Consider the following 16073-nt stretch of genomic DNA (forward strand, 5'->3'; position numbering starts at 1 on the left):
ATCTTACATTGGTAAAAAACTTACACGATGCAACAGACATTTTCTGTTTCAAGAAATTGGGTATTTTTTTTATTACAATTTTCCTTCTTTTTTTTTTTTTTTTTTCTATCCCAGCTACCACAATTGACATGGTAAATAAATCACATCAGACAGTAATATATGTGGTTGAGATATGTGGCAGTGTTTTGCTTTTATTTCAGGAATTACAATGCTAGAACATCCAGGAAAACAGCTCACACAAGAACAGTCAGTGGTTTGGAGATGCTGGAACTAACACATCACAATTAACAGTCAGCTTCCTATGTTTAGAAAGAATTCTGGTGTTTTGGACACAACTGGATCATGGAGAAAAGTTACCTACATCCCATGTGCAAAACTTAAGTTACACCACAAGAACAATTATGAAATAAAAAACGAATTGTTCATTCAGCAGAAGAGACATCATCATCACCAAAATAAGCCAGGCAAGTAATTAAAATAAAAGTAAATATGACTTCAGCTTAAAGCTTAAAGCTTTTCAATAATTAAAATTTCACTTCCTAAGGAGAACTATTTTCTGAAAATCTATACTAAAATAATGATAATTCCAATCTTGAATTCACATAATGCTAAATTGTAAACCATAGAAAAATATTACTTTTGTTGTCATATAAGTTTGTAACTTGCAAACAAGTATTCTCTGTGTGTACAAATGGCAATGAAATCTTACATCAATGTAGTTTGAAAAATAATTCAAGTGCATTCTAAGAATGGATCATTAGTTGGTTTTAATAGCTTCTATCATTGATTTATAAACTAGATGATTTTGGAGATTCTCTTTCATACTCAAAAACATTCACGAGTACTGTTTTAGGAATGACTGGGGGGGGAAGAGACAAGAGTTATTAAATGCTAAGGTTTGTCAATAACACACTTGTTACAGACATACCACAGTTTGGTTTTTTTTTCTACTTACTATTAGTTTTAAGTGCTCATTTTTTCAGCTGAGACTGTTCTATTGTTGTGATAATCCAGAAACAACACCATCTCTATTATGAACACACCTCAGGGGGCAGGGGGAAGCTGACAGCTTTTTTAATAGAAAAAAACCAATCCTGAGGCATGAAGATTCTATTCTGCTGCTCACAACATTTAAAATGTTAAGCAAACCATTAAGACACTGGAACATTGTTTCACAGTTTCTGAATTTTGAGCTAAATAGAGAGGTTGGAGGTATGCACAAACAGACATGAAGATTTACATACACAAACGCTTGGAAGCACATGCCACAGGAAAGTGGGGTTGATCTCATGCAAATAACTCCATGGAATTCCATAGGTCTTTCCAAATCTTGTACCAGTATAACATTGGATTGTCTCACTGCTATTAAAGCCTTCTAACACAAGGGTCTAGAGAATGAAGTCATGCTGAATTACAAGAAGTTTTGTTGGCTTCCCCCATCCCACCCCAACAGTTTACAGAAAGTAAAAGGCTACATAATCACAACCTGCTATTTTCCCCCTTCTTTGTCCCAGTTTTGTCCTAAAAAAAAATCGAGAGCTAAGTTCATATTAAATTTCTTGCATCATGATATTTTGCTTTCAGGTGTTCTCCCCTCTCCTTAGCCTTCCCCTGCTTTCAAGATGCATCTCCAAGCTCCTAATACTCCTTTGTGAAGACCTTTAACCAATGTTAGTCACCTTAGATTAAACAGCATAACATCTTCCGCTCCGTGTACTGTATAAGAAGCTTTATGCTGATTGCTGATCCTTCCAGTTCCTTGTTTTTTCTAATTTTTTAGGGGATTCACATCAGCTATGATCTATTCTTTATTATATGTTTGAATTTCTAGCCAAAAGGGACAAAATTATAGTACAATACTGCCATCTTGAGCCTACTGGGGAAGAATCAATCAACTAACAAAAAAAAAAACCGAACAAACCCCAAACCCAGTAGAATTTAGGTCATAATCCTGCAAACATGTACTCACTCAAAAACAACTCAATAGTACTAGTCTGAACTTAAGAAATAACTTGTTAAATGAAACTAAGTAAAACTTCAAAAAAAGAAACAAATTCTCACTTTATTTCAAAGAGTTCCTTCGTCAAAGGAAGTGGACATGTAAATAACCACTTCTCAGGAACAATTTCCCTTTTCTCATCATTTAGCCCTCTTTCTTCACAGATTCTGGAAATCTGGAAAATATGTGTTAAGCCTCGACACTCCAAAATAGAGAAGTTGGTTTTATTTTTTCAAGTTAGGATTCGTCTCCATCCAATATAGAAAGAAAACCTGAATACATGATAAATAGGCTTTCAGATTTTTTAAAAAATTTGTTAAAACCATTCCCTGTATTTTCTTCATAAAAATTATTCAGCTTGTGTCCATGGTATTCTTGCCCAAATTTCAAGTTACTCTACATTAAATCCAGACTGCCACCCTGTATGTCTGGTATTTATACAGTCACCTTTGCCTCAGAACAGCAAGCCAAAGATCTTAAAAATTCAAACCCCTTAATCAGAGAAATGATGACTTCTCCAACCACATAGGTATTTATCAAACAATTATGTTACTTCCCCATTTTCCATTCCCATCTTTTTAGAGTTCTTCTATTGCTGTGGTACAAAATAAAGAGGGTCAGGTCAGACTGCCAACTCATTGTCTCACACATAATGGTTCTAGCCAACACCCTTACTTCAGATATTTCTGTCAAGCCTCCCATCCCTTCACTATTACATCACACCATCTTCCAGTAATTCATTCAAACTCTCTCGCCCTCTGCCAATTTCTCCCTTTGCACTCTCTAAAAGAGTAATTTTGCTGTTTTGTATGCTGTTTTAGACTGGAGGAAAAATGCACTGAAAACATGGGAAAATAGCCTCATTCCTTATTTCTGTGGCACAGTAGCCAAGAGGAACGATTTCAGAGAGACACCAGTAGGGTTCTGCAGCACACTGGGATTTCCAATTTTTTCAAATTCTAATCCATTAAAACTTTGTATTTATAGACCAAATATTGTGATTAAAACCTAATGATAGGCTTGAATATCAAATATATCTTGCGAGTTTCTCTGAAGCAGCTGAAGTTTCTTCCAGTGGGTCTGCAGATCACAAGAGAGACCTTTTTGAGGTGGGGGGCTATTCAGTTGCTCTGTGTGTACATGTGTGGTCTGGTTGGTGCCCCAGAGATTTGAAAGGAAAGAAAATGCATACACAGTTGAGATAAATCTTCAGAATACAGAACAAAACATGAAACTAAAATCAAGTCTCCAACTCCAAGGGCATTCCGTTCTATTTCATGTACCCAACTCAGTTTTGAAAACAGAAGAGGCTCTCAATGAAATGTGCTCTTTAAATTGACTCTCATACCCAGATTAATAGTTTAACTGGAAACTTTACAAAAGGTCTGACCTACTGTGAGTCCAAAAGAATGGAATTTTTTCTAACTTTCAAGCAACTTTTGTCAGTTTCACTAATGAACATCAGGTAATCATAACAAACTTCAATACCAGCTCCACATCTGTATTAGGCAATCATTAAAGACATGTTTTAATGGTTCTGTTTTAAAAATAAGAAAAAAAATATTTACATAATTAAATTCAATACTTAATGCTACCTTGCCCTTCCCCCAATGGCAGTGATTGCTGTCAACCCTAGAACATTGCATATTACAACATAAGCAGAGAGGACATTAGTAAGAAGAGCCCATGCTTTGTTTTTTAACCCATTATAAAACCATAACATCCTACATGGAGTTAAAAACAAATTAATTTACAGAAAATAGAATGAAAGGGTGTCCCCACAGGTAAAAAGAAATCCTTTCAATAAACTCAACAAAGTTTTCAAAATATAGTTATCAAATTTTGACATAGGTCAACTGGCATGGTTCATGCCAAGAAACTCTGTGGAGAAGATGTGTAAGATGGGTAGAAAAGAGAAGAATGGGATACTTCAGCTTGTTACAGGATTAAGCTAAATGTTCAAAGCTCTCTTTATACAGAAATGGAGAAAGATTCTACAGAGCCTGATAATAAAGAGCAATTCCTAATAGCTGGCCACAGTGCACTGAATTATTTTTTTTTCTTTAGCAGTTGCTTGAGAGATACATCAGGTAATAGCACTGCCACACTGCTGGATAATACCAGAATTGTTAAATTTATCAGTACAGCAATTTCATAGTTAAGAAAACTGCTAATAAAGATCCTAATAATCAAGAAGAGTTTTACCAGGAGCATATGAAGTCAAGTTACAGTGATGCCATAGATATTATCTCTGTGCTTTAAAATCCTTTTAGTATTTCTAGATTCATTCCACTGGGGGAAAAAATAATCAAGATAAATCAAATACATACAGAAACACACTCACTCAAATGGCACTCATTGCTTTTTGTACAATTAAGCTTTAGTGAAAATATACATCTTAAAACAAATGAAGTACAAATGTACAAAAATCCTCAAACTCAGATAAAAAATATATATAATACAATTTGCTACAGAGATATAAAACATTTAACATTTGCTCATCCTTTCTGATGAGCATAAAATGATTTAAAGTCTGGAGGACTCCTGCTCATCATCACTGCAATCAGATTTAAAGCAGACCTGCAAGAGAAGACAAACAGACAGCTCAGCTGCAGAACTAATACTACTGTTTATTTGTGTGTTTTATGGGACACAGAAAGGCTGAGGGGGTTGGTGTTTTTCCAGCACATTTTATTCCATCCTAACTAAATGCTTTGGGAAACTCAAAGGAATCCACAATTTCAACCCCAAATCTCAAGTCGTTAAAATTTAATTAAAGTTCTTTCCTTCTTTTAACTTCACAAGACAATTAACTGCAGTCCTATTGGTTCAAAACCAACTGAAAACTCTCAAACCATATTCATATTTTAGGATTTCTCAATACATGGAATCATATCCTGGGATAATTTGAATCCTGCTGATTTTTGGCTGGAAAATACTACAGTAAGACACGAGCTTTAGCTATGTGAGAATATTAGTACACTCAACCATCCCTGCTATTCCATTACTCAAAGTGGGGGAAAAGTGTACTTGAAAAGGTGAACTAAAAATGAAAGTACTATTATACATTCCATTAGCATTGTACCATTTTAGAAAGGTGAATTGCTAGGTGAAGACAAAAGATTTCTTCATGCAATTTTAATACACAGCCTTGCTATGGCTACTTAGTGATATGCACCTAGCACTTTTAAAATTCCATTTCTCCTTGAAAGCAAAAGTAATTTCTACCCAAGTGTTCACTATTAGAATATACTCAAGTTTCTCAAGATAATTCCTCTCTAAGTGCAGGCACACTGAGCAAGCAGAATTCTATATAACATCTTCAACTGCAAACCTTTACAAATAGTCTACTTCTTCAATCCTGTAGACAATTACAAGACATGATGTGTCTTCTCAGTGGTAAATATTCAATCCTCTGACCAAGAAATTCTTCTACTAAAGAGTAGAAGTCTGTATGTAAGAAAAGGCTGTGCATTATCAGCTATTTAGAGATCTATCATGTCATTGTTTCAGTGAAGGCATTAAAATGCCCAAGACATTTTAACATTTGTTCTGTGATGCTTCTCATTTATTTTGGGGCTATTTCTACTTATTTACTTATTTATTGGCTAGATACTTATTTTTGCTTATAAACTTACGCATTACTAGTTTTTACACAGGGCATCAATTATCTCAGAAGACATATCCACAGTTTCCATTAAAAAAAGGCAAAATATATAAGAAGCAAGACCCAAGTTAACCTCTTTAGAAAAGGAAGGTCTATAGCACAGCTTTTGAAAGAACCCACTACCTTTAACCCAGTAACTAGAGAGGAACAGAATGCTGAGGTAGGAGTTATAGGGATTGCCATAATTTCTGAAATGCGGTGGAGGGACAAAGCCATAACCAGATTTCAGTAGTTTCAGTATGCAGAGAACAACTTGGTTTTCCTATCACAACTTAATAATAATAATAATAAAAAAAAACCCGGAAGTTAATTTTCTTTTGAAAGAAAAGAAATGCCCTTACCTCTCCACTAAAAAGTCTGTGAAAGAAGCCTCTCTTTGGCTTAGGAGACTTCTCTCTGTCCGGTGACACAGTACCATCATTTTCATATGCATTGATATCTTCAAAGCATCCCGTTTCAATCATCTTTGAAACATATGAAATATAAATGAAATATCTATAAAAGCCTATCAAACAAGTTCCAGGCATTATCTATTTACTCTGCCTGGGTACTCCTAACACTTAAAAATTCATCAGCCAAACTACACCACTGTCTCCAAAAGAAGGCACAAAGCTGACATTGAGTCTCCTTGTGCACTCAACCAACTAAAGGATAGCAATGAGAGCACTCTCACACAGGTAAGCATCAGGTATTCCCTTGCTTTTTTTGCATTCCTGCCTTCTGCTCATAAGGCAATGGAGAGAAGCTTTTAGAACCAGAAACACATTTTCCTTTCAGGTGTTCTGTTCATTCCAGAGCAGACCAGACAAAAAAAAGGTATTAGCTCTATGCCCTGGACTGAACTTAATTAATAAACATGACATGGGAGGAAAAGAAAGATATAATGAAGATGAGTCTCTGGACAGAACCAAGGGAATTTGAAATCACCTTTGTCTGTGTACACAGAAACAAAATAATGAGTACAGAAAGGACAGCAGGAAGAGTGAATGCCAAAATGTAACCAACAGGCAGGGTCAGAAGGGGGGAAGTGGCTAATGCCCAAATCCAGGTAGCATTTACCAGTAAGTGCCATCAGTACATATCTGTCACAGCAGCAGGCAGCCAAATGAATATAACTTGTAGAGGAAGAGAGGGCATAAAGAGGAATAAGAAGAAATGAAGTCTTTTTTTGTAAGCCATGGCATTGGGTAAATTGTGGAATGGTGAGAGAAAGTCTTGAGACACAAAGATTTGAGGCAATGATGAATAATGAATTAAAAGAAAAAATAAGCACAAATGTACAATGAAATCTAGAAATCAAGAAAAGGAATTGCCATCACAAGAATTCCACAACTACTTCCAACTTTATCCTTCTCTGCAGGGTTAGTTATTAGGCCACAGTGCATTTTTTAATGACTAGATCATATTCTGAAGTTCAGAATTACAACATAGTATAGAAAATACTTCTTTCTCCAAGGTTCACTGTCTCTCAGTGAAAACTTTCTATGTCAAATGACAGTTTTCCAAATATCCTTCTTAATGCAATGCAAAAAAGCAAAAGGAAAACAAAAGAATTTTTTCTTCCAAATTGTTCATAAATTGCTTCTCTTTTCTGTTCAAGCTTTAAATAAAATGCAGTCATACTGAGAAAGAAATGACACTAGGAGAATTCAAGACAATAGTCATTTCAGAAAGTCACAAATAAATTATAATGGGGGGAAGGTATTCATAACAAATTTAAGTAATTGTTACTGAGTGCTCTTGCTGAAACAGTAAAGAGGATTTGGACTGTATGCAGAGGCAGAAGAATTTGAGTACTCTATGCAGACTACTAGAATATTCATTCACTAGGTACACAAAAATCTTTTAAGGGAAAGTCTGACTCAACTGATATTGAACTGTTTGTTTTGAAACCTTGAAAAAGATGAGTCTGCAATTCTGTATTACTGTCACTTGGACACTCTATTGATACACAGGCTATACACAAACAGCTTGCACTGCACCTATTTGCTTTTGAACACTTGGAATAACATTCCATCCCTCTCCTGTGAACAGCAGTACTGACTAACATGTGACTGAAGAATAAGGAGATGGTGGTCCTACTGATACTAATACTGTTCTGCAAGCTGTGCCTATGATGACAAGATGACAGACTTTGTTTAGGCAAATTTGCCATAGTGCACAGTTTTTGGCAAGTTGTCTGTGTTTTCAGAATTTATTTATTTTTTTCTGAAGCCTGTCAGCAAAGAATTCTAAAGCAGAAACCTCTTTACATCTCCTAGAGAAAATCATTAAGATTATATATTTTATTAAATATTCTATACTGCTGTAGTAAAAAAATAATCTTCTATGAAATTTACATTACCTCGTTTTGCCAAGGGATTGAGACACAACCTGTCACAAATTTGGAATAGAAGTCATCATCTGTGGTATCCAGGTTCACTCCTTTTACTGTTGAGAACTGCTCAATGTCCAGGACATCTTTACAATAAACGGCACGTGGCTGCAGTACAATACAAGATCGCTTCATTAAAGTTTTGGATATGGGGACTTGTCATGGGGTAGCTTTACCTTTAAGGCAAAGCTGAGGAAAGAGGGGAAGTTGAAGGTGCTGATGGCTGATGGGAGTTCTTCTTCCTGACCAATTTAAACTTTAAGTTCGGTTTTATTTTCCCTAGATGAGCAAAAGGGAGCAAAACATCTGCAATTTTACATTTCATATTGCTGATCAGCAAATTACACTATTTTATGGACTAGAAATACAAAGATTCTCTTCATAAGCCACCTGAGCAATTCTATCCATCCTGCAAGTAACAGGAAAGAAATATCAAAGCCAGAAATAGCTTGTCTGGATCTCTTAATGGTTGTCATAATTCACTCATCTTCTGTCACCTTCCTTTCAACTCCAGAGTGTTTTCTTCAAAGCTACTCCTCATTTCTTCTGCATCTGTGCAATGGAAGTGGACTTTCAAGGGCTAAAAAACCAGCTACAATTTCCCTAGGGAAATACCATTATTGCAAATTGTTCTGTGATCTCAGATGAAATACCACAAAACAATTAGTTACTATCAGTAGCTACAATGGCATTCTCCTACCAGTCTAACTAACTTTAAAGGTTTTTCTTGAGTTCATATGATTGCAAACATAGAATTATGACAGTTCTTGCCTTTTTAGATACTAATCAAATCTGTCTCACCTACTTACATCTGGCAAGAATGGAGGTTCTAACATGTTAGCTTCCAGCCTCTTGAAGTTGATGTTCTTGAAAATAGGATGTTGCTTTACAACAGCAGCTCCTCCTTCAGTGCAACCCAGTCGTTCCCCTGGATTTTTAGCAAGTAACTGGAGATACATGGAAAAAAAGCTGATCCATGATACAATCCCACAAAAAAAACCCAACCAAACAAACAAAAAAAAACTACATACAATGTCTTTCAATCTGTTTATTTTGCTACTTGGCCTCTTATTAGGTAAATTTATCATGTATCAAAATTAACTGGAAACCCAAACAACTACATTCTGGGAACAAACATATTTTCAATAGACAAAAGAATCCCTGAAAGCACACAATTTGAAGATTATGCCCAAAGTTACATGAAAATATTTTAATTGATGCCATGTTGAGAAGACTTTACAATACAGACTTTGCAGTAGGCTTTCCTTTCAGGAAATACAGACTTATATTTTTTTCCTATAGGCTTAAGTAATGCATGAACTTGCATGAACTAGTACAGAAAACTTGTGAAGCTTTCTGTATAAATTTAAGAACAGACAAGATAGAAAAAAAAAGCCATTGTCTTGTAGATAATGTTTTAGGTGAAGATACTGGTGTACTACTCAGCCACTTGTTCCCACACAGTATCCAAGTTGAGCATGCTATTGTACTCCACCTATAATTACAAGTGGTCCAAGCAATACTAGACTACTTCATTCATGTGATGAATAATCAATTTATGCAGGTTTTGTCTTGAGAAAAGTTCTGAATTCTTGAAGTTTGATAATTGAACAGTTCATGAGCAATCACAAACTTTCATATGAACTAAAGAAAAGTTTAAGAAATCCAGTTCTGAAAAAAATTCAAGATTTTGAAATAAAGTAGTTGGTCTCTTTAAAAGGATTAGAAATTTAATTTTCAAACCTCTATGTCTCTTCACCCACCATCCTGCAGATGGATTTTGCCTCCTCTGAAAACTTGTCTGAGTATGTTTCCTGGTCTTCCTTTACTCTCCGGTCAATCTCATCCCGTTTAACTCTTTCCTTATGCTTCCTGAATGGAGACTGTCCTTCAATCATTTCATAAATCAAACAGCCAAGACCCCACCAATCTGGACTGAATGTATACTTTTCGTTTTTGAGCACTTCTGGAGCTACAAAACAAAAACAAACACACACCCACAACGTTTCACTTTAAATTGACTAATTGCATATATTGGAAAAACTCTCAGGTACTCTCTTTGGATTCTGGCCAGACATGTTTGTGTGACTCCTCTGTTCTTCAAAGAAGCTTTAATTGTGAGAAGTCTGTTTATATTCAAGAGAAAAAGTTTATTTCTTTAATGCTTAAACCCTGTATTCTTTAGAGAATGAAAAGAAAAACAAAACAAACTGAGAATGAAGTTTTCCAAAGCATGGAAAGAAATATACTGTCACAATAATTTCTCTGTTTACCTGTAATCATAAATCTCTTTGAATCTCAGAAAGAATTAGGTGCTTTCTTAAAGTTCTGCCCAAACCTAGAATTTTCAGATAAGTTTTCATCAGTAGGCTTATAATTAAGTACTAACATCTACAAATGCATATAATAACCTTTCTTCTTCCCATAACATGTCTAGTAAGTAATCCAGGTTCAATACAGTTCTTATATTCACAGAAGCAAATTTTCTGGTAAAATGTAACTAGCAAAGGATGCTTTACATACCCATGTAACCAACAGTCCCAACACGTCCTCGGACAGTTTCACCTTCTGGGATCTGCACAGCTAATCCAAGATCTGAAATCCTGATATGTCCTATTTATATTAAAATAAATTACACATTGTCAGCAAAAATAATGAAGTATTATCACTCTTAAAATAAAAAAATTTATATTGCACACCTCATAAAAAAACCCACTGCAAAATATCAAAAATATTCATATAGCCCTAAGTTTATTTAACTTGAGAGCATTTTATTCAGCTCCCCCTTAAAAATGTAAAGGAGGGGCACAGATATAACTGATTTTCTGAAGGTCATACAAAAATAATTTGCTCTTAAGCACTCTAATTCCTAGGTTTGGCATAGGCTGCTGTTCTTGGACAAATAGAAATGCTCATTTCAGATTCTGTATCTGTGCATCAGATACTTGTGGTTTTCCATTCTGTATATCCACTACACGCACTTAGCTTTCTGTCTTCTTAATAAAACTTCAAATTAACTTAATTTATTCCAAATGAGAAAAAAACTGTAGCCTGTACTGAGAGAGCTTGCTTTCCTGTAATGAAGTACCCCAATAATGCCAAACACAAGTACTTGGAATAGCTATCCCCAATTCCACCCCAAACCAAGAGCAGCGCAGTCAATAACCTACTCAGAATTGTTTATATTGTAACATGTCAGCTCAATTATGGGATTTCCTCTTCTTGTTAATCACTCCTAAGTAGATAACAGTTTCTATTGCACTTTATCAGCCAAATTTCTCAAGTTGATGACCTTCTCCTATCATGCATGGCCTTTACAGCTGTACCTTGAACACAGAAATCATCTGGCAATAGACTGGTTTGTCGTGCACTGCTCAGTGGGGTGTCGCTAAAGGCCACAAAATGATTTACATGAATGTCTCTCAGTGTTAGAACAGGAAAAAGTCACTTTATTTTCTGACTCCAGTATTTGTAGTTTCTTGACAATGATCAGGGATTGGACAATCAAGTTACTACTTTCCCAAGCACATTGGTCATGCAAAACATCCATCAAAAGACGTTTCTTAGAAGGAATGTGATAAACAACCCATGTTTCTAGAACTTTCATGGAAAAGTAACTAAAACTATGAGAACATTATCAGAAGGCTTTCATTTTCCAGGGCGACAGTGGGGAACCAGTCCAAGCAGGGCAGTGGGAATAAATCCACCCCATCTACTCTCCCTTTACATTCCCACAGACAGATATAGTTCTTTGTTGGATAGACTCATGAACTGTTTCATGTACATTCAAGGTATTTCAAGGCAAGAATTGTATTGCCATTTTAATTTAAAAACCCATAAGGTACTTTCTTAATAAAAAAGTAAAAGTCCAGACAAGACAATTATATTTTCAATTAAATTTTAAAACAAATTGTAGAAAGATTTATTGCCAAAAAAAAAGAACAAAAACCACACTTAATTTTCTAATACCAGTTTATTAGGACAGGGATACTGTTTACAGAGACAGCACAGACTCACAGAATGATTCAGGCTGGAAGGGACTTTGGAAGGTATCTAGTAAAACCTTCTGAGCAAGCAGGCAGCTCAAGGTGTCCCAGGTTTTTTAAATACTTATTTAGAAAGCCTCCAAGAGTGGACACTGCATCACCTCTCTCAGTAGCCCATTCCAATGCCCAATTAGCCTTTGAGCATATATGCTGTGGCATTCAAAAAGTTCTACAGCATCAATATTAGTTAACAGCATTCTAATTTCTTATGTACATATGTTAGATAATCAGGGGATTGAGAGAGAGAGAGTGGAGAAAGTCAAGTACCACTCTACATACTGGTTAGAAATAAGTAAATGCTCTGGAGCAGCAAATGCTATTTTAAATACATTCAGATGTTCTTCTACTTCCTGACATCTTATGAACCCCTTTTCAAGTGCAAGATCTGAGCTCCTGAAGCGATTTTCTAATTAGTCCCCTGTGCTCTCTGGAACTGGATCAAAATATCCCTGGCAGAGAGGAAGCATTCTAGTGCAGTCCTGCAAGGCTACATTTTTCCTCAAAGAAACCTTCAGCTTTTCCAAGACATCGCTGGAGAGAAAAATTAAAGAATGCATTTGATGTCTAGCAAAGTTTTAGCTCTTGGAAAGTGACTTCTCTCAAGCATCATCTTTTTTGAAATTTATCAGTCGGAACATGCTGACTTTGAAAAAAAAATACTGTGGTAATGGCTTTAAAAACAGTTTTTCCTCAATGAAAATGCTCAGTTGTTACAAGAACAAACTTGTAATATTCATCCATGGCTTAGAAGAGAATTCCTGTACATGTTCCACAGTCAGTTCAAAAGATTCTGGTAATGACTTGCATATAAAGTCATTAAAGAAAATTAATTTGGCTTTTGACAAACAAAAGACTAGAAACATTTCTTCATACTGTTTGTATTTCCTTGATTCCTTCCAGCCACATATGCATCAGGGACCATCAGACATCTTTTAGTCAAAATGTTAAAATATAAATACTTCAGATTTCTTCTTACTATCTAAACATTCTGGTTTACTAAGTAAAATTCTGGTCTCCATCTAACAAATCATGTTTCCATAGCTGATGAAAAGACAAACAAAACAAATCCATATAAAAGTTTTTGAGATTTTAAATCAAGAGGAGGGGGAAAAGGAGGAGCAAAAGTGAAAAAGTAGCCATTTGAAGTTGAAAATTGGCCCTTCAAATATAATCATGGCTGACCCCCAAAGTTTTCCCCTGCTTTCTAAAAAGCATGGCAGCATTTTCTTTGGTAAATTAAGATTCATCAATTAGGTCTCTTATCATGAAGAAATCCCTTACATATCTGGCATGGTGTTAATTAGAGGTGTAATTCCTGATTTCAAAATTAATTTTAATTTTTACTTACCACAGTCATCAAGAAGTATATTCTCAGGCTTCAAGTCTCTACAAATAAAATAACAGAAATGTGAATTAGACAAAGACAAAACTAGTAGCCCTCAAGTGCAACAGATTCAACAGAAGGCTTCTTGGTTCTGACTGAAGCAATTCAAAAAAAAGCTGTGAAGCTGATGGCCTATAATGTGAATAGTTTAACCAGAGAACTCAAGTTATAATGCATATTGTTAATTTGATTTTTCTTTTTATGTTTTTATATATATATGTGCCTTTGTGGTATGTATCAGTAAGCATGTAGACTTGAGATGTCTCTTTATTTATTCTACCATAAATATAAGCCAGAAATAGCCATGTAAAACCCAGTAGTTAGCTAAAGAATCAGTTATTGGAGTAGATTATTAAAAACAATATGCATATGTACATGTATACATACAGTTGTGACAAGAAGAGACTGAATAAAATAAAAGGTTACACAGCAGAAGTATAAAGAAAGTATTCTCATTCCACCACTAAGTTTGTTTTGCTTGTTCTGTAATATTAATGCATAAGGGGTTAAATAATGTATGTACAGAGACAAAACAGAGCACTGAAATCATACAATCTCAATTGCAATGCATAACACTTCTGACAGTTTCATTAATTCAAAGGCAATAATAAGTTTATTGGAAGAATCTGAAATTAAAACAGAAGAAGACTATGCCTATTCAGAAGGCTATAACTATCCTGTTACCCTTGTGAGCACAGCATGCAATGCAGCCAGGGACTGCTAGAGCCCTCTGTGAACTACTTCAGAGTGGGCAGGAATACAATCCCATACTCCTAAAACTTATTTATTAAAATCATGAATTAATTTGCTTTGTAAATCATAGTTTAATTTAATTTTACATGCAAATCTTGAATCAACTTTATACTGTTCTAAGATATATCAAGCATCAAGATACAAATCAAGAAGCAAGAAGACATAAGAGATATATTCCTAGGGATATGCCATGAAAAGGACAACTAAACAAATTTTTTTTATTCTTTTCCTACAAAATTAAAATACAAATGTGTTTTAGTAAGAAACAATACGATCAATGCTGAAGAGATGTGGAAAAGCACAAGTAACTGTAGATGACACTGACCTGTAAACAATTCTCTCCCTTTGCAAATCCTCCAGACCACAGCACAGTTCTGCAGCATAGAAAATAGCCCTTTCTTCATCAAAGCCAGGATTTCCCATGTTATATATGTGAAACTTCAGATCCCCTCCATTCATTATGGTTAATACTAAACACAGGGCATCTTTCGTCTCATATGTATAGGATAAACTAACCTAAAAATGGGGATGGTGAGAACACAGCCATTATTCATTCATAAACCCCAAAACAATTCACAGATCTTTTTTCCAATAAAATCAACTTATGAATCCTTTTTCAAAGCAAAAAGAACTAAACATGCAAATGGAAAATCACTCTGGCAGAGTACTGGAAGGCACAAAGGAATTGAGACTAATTTGCCTGTGTACAGGAACCAAACACGCACACAAAAGCTTAGTGGCAAATCTGTTTAGATACCTGAGAGCTCCACCCAGAACATAACTTTACTGATGATGCCCCTCAGTTGCATGTTACCTGTATTACTCTTTGTCCAGATAGCATGAGCATATTCCTTATTTTATTGGTATCCCAGGAATTATGCACTGCCAAACCATCTTCCTGAACTACAAGACTCAAAACTGCCCTAGAGAAACCCAATTTATTTTAAATCAAATGTATAGTTTCTATTCCTACCCCTGCCTCCCCACTACCCCCCTCCAGTAACTGCATATTTCCCTGATTTAGAACTTGCCAACAGTAAAGACTCAGTACAACTCCTCAGTCTTTCTTCCCACTGTACTTGAAATGTGGTGCTAATAGGCAAAGACAAAGCACCACTTTTTCTTTTTTTTCAGGTTTTAGGTAAAAGATTCTAAGTCCATTTAAAGTTTTAAGGTAGACTTATGAATTAAAAAAAACCCCTCCCCATTTAGCACAATGTAATATACTACAAAATTTAACTGTTTAAGTTACAAATTCATTTTCAACAGAAAAGCTATGCTATGCAGATGATCATCTGGTTAGGATCTTCAAAATTACCTAACTTGAACTAAGAGCAATGGAATTCAAACATATACTTAGCTTACATTAGGTAAACAAACTAGGTAAAAAATTAAATTTTTTTGACTCAATATATGTATTTTAAATGCAGTACAAGTAAATAATTGCTTTAATCAATTAATAGATCCAAACGCTTCCTTCAGAAGCATAAATACTAGAAAATAAAAGAAAAATAAATATAGAAATTAGCTACTCAAGATGTAGATTCCCATTTGGTGGTTTTAACCTGATGTGTCCAGCTGTCACTGTGTAACCTGTGACAGAGACATGACAAGTGATCTACCCACTTCCAAACCAGTATTACTGCAAATGCTAGACCTAGATCTTCGCTGTTGCATAAAAAAAACACCATTGGATAGCAAGAGGAAAATAACTCATGCTCATTTTTATAAAGCAATTTTAATTTCAGCTTTTGATTTGCAGTGTTTACATATGCTGAAAAAAATGTTAATCAGAAATAGAAGTTTCACTGTTTTAGTAATTTATGGATAAATTCAGGTACTCTCTGGAT

General features: G+C 35.0%; 1 protein-coding gene across 3 annotated transcripts in view; it reads right to left on the reverse strand.

Moving 5' to 3' along the window:
* Positions 1-1569: 1569 nt before the first annotated feature.
* GRK4 (G protein-coupled receptor kinase 4) overlaps positions 1570-16073 on the reverse strand; it is a 35966-nt gene continuing 21462 nt past the window's right edge. For 2 of the 3 annotated variants that reach the window (XM_015623778.3, XM_033513718.1), the window contains exons 9-16: positions 14549-14739; positions 13435-13472; positions 10564-10653; positions 9804-10012; positions 8850-8987; positions 8011-8148; positions 6008-6130; positions 1570-4579 (exon numbers count right to left, since the gene is read on the reverse strand). In XM_015623778.3, the coding sequence (XP_015479264.1) occupies positions 4526-4579; positions 6008-6130; positions 8011-8148; positions 8850-8987; positions 9804-10012; positions 10564-10653; positions 13435-13472; positions 14549-14739 (981 nt within the window). In that variant the 3' untranslated portion in view covers positions 1570-4525. Of the gene's footprint in view, positions 4580-6007; positions 6131-8010; positions 8149-8841; positions 8988-9803; positions 10013-10563; positions 10654-13434; positions 13473-14548; positions 14740-16073 lie in introns of all 3 variants that reach the window. The other variant, XR_001520851.3, reaches the window with a different exon arrangement.

This window comes from Parus major, chromosome 4, assembly GCF_001522545.3.
Source record: "Parus major isolate Abel chromosome 4, Parus_major1.1, whole genome shotgun sequence".
Classification (NCBI taxonomy): domain Eukaryota; kingdom Metazoa; phylum Chordata; class Aves; order Passeriformes; family Paridae; genus Parus; species Parus major.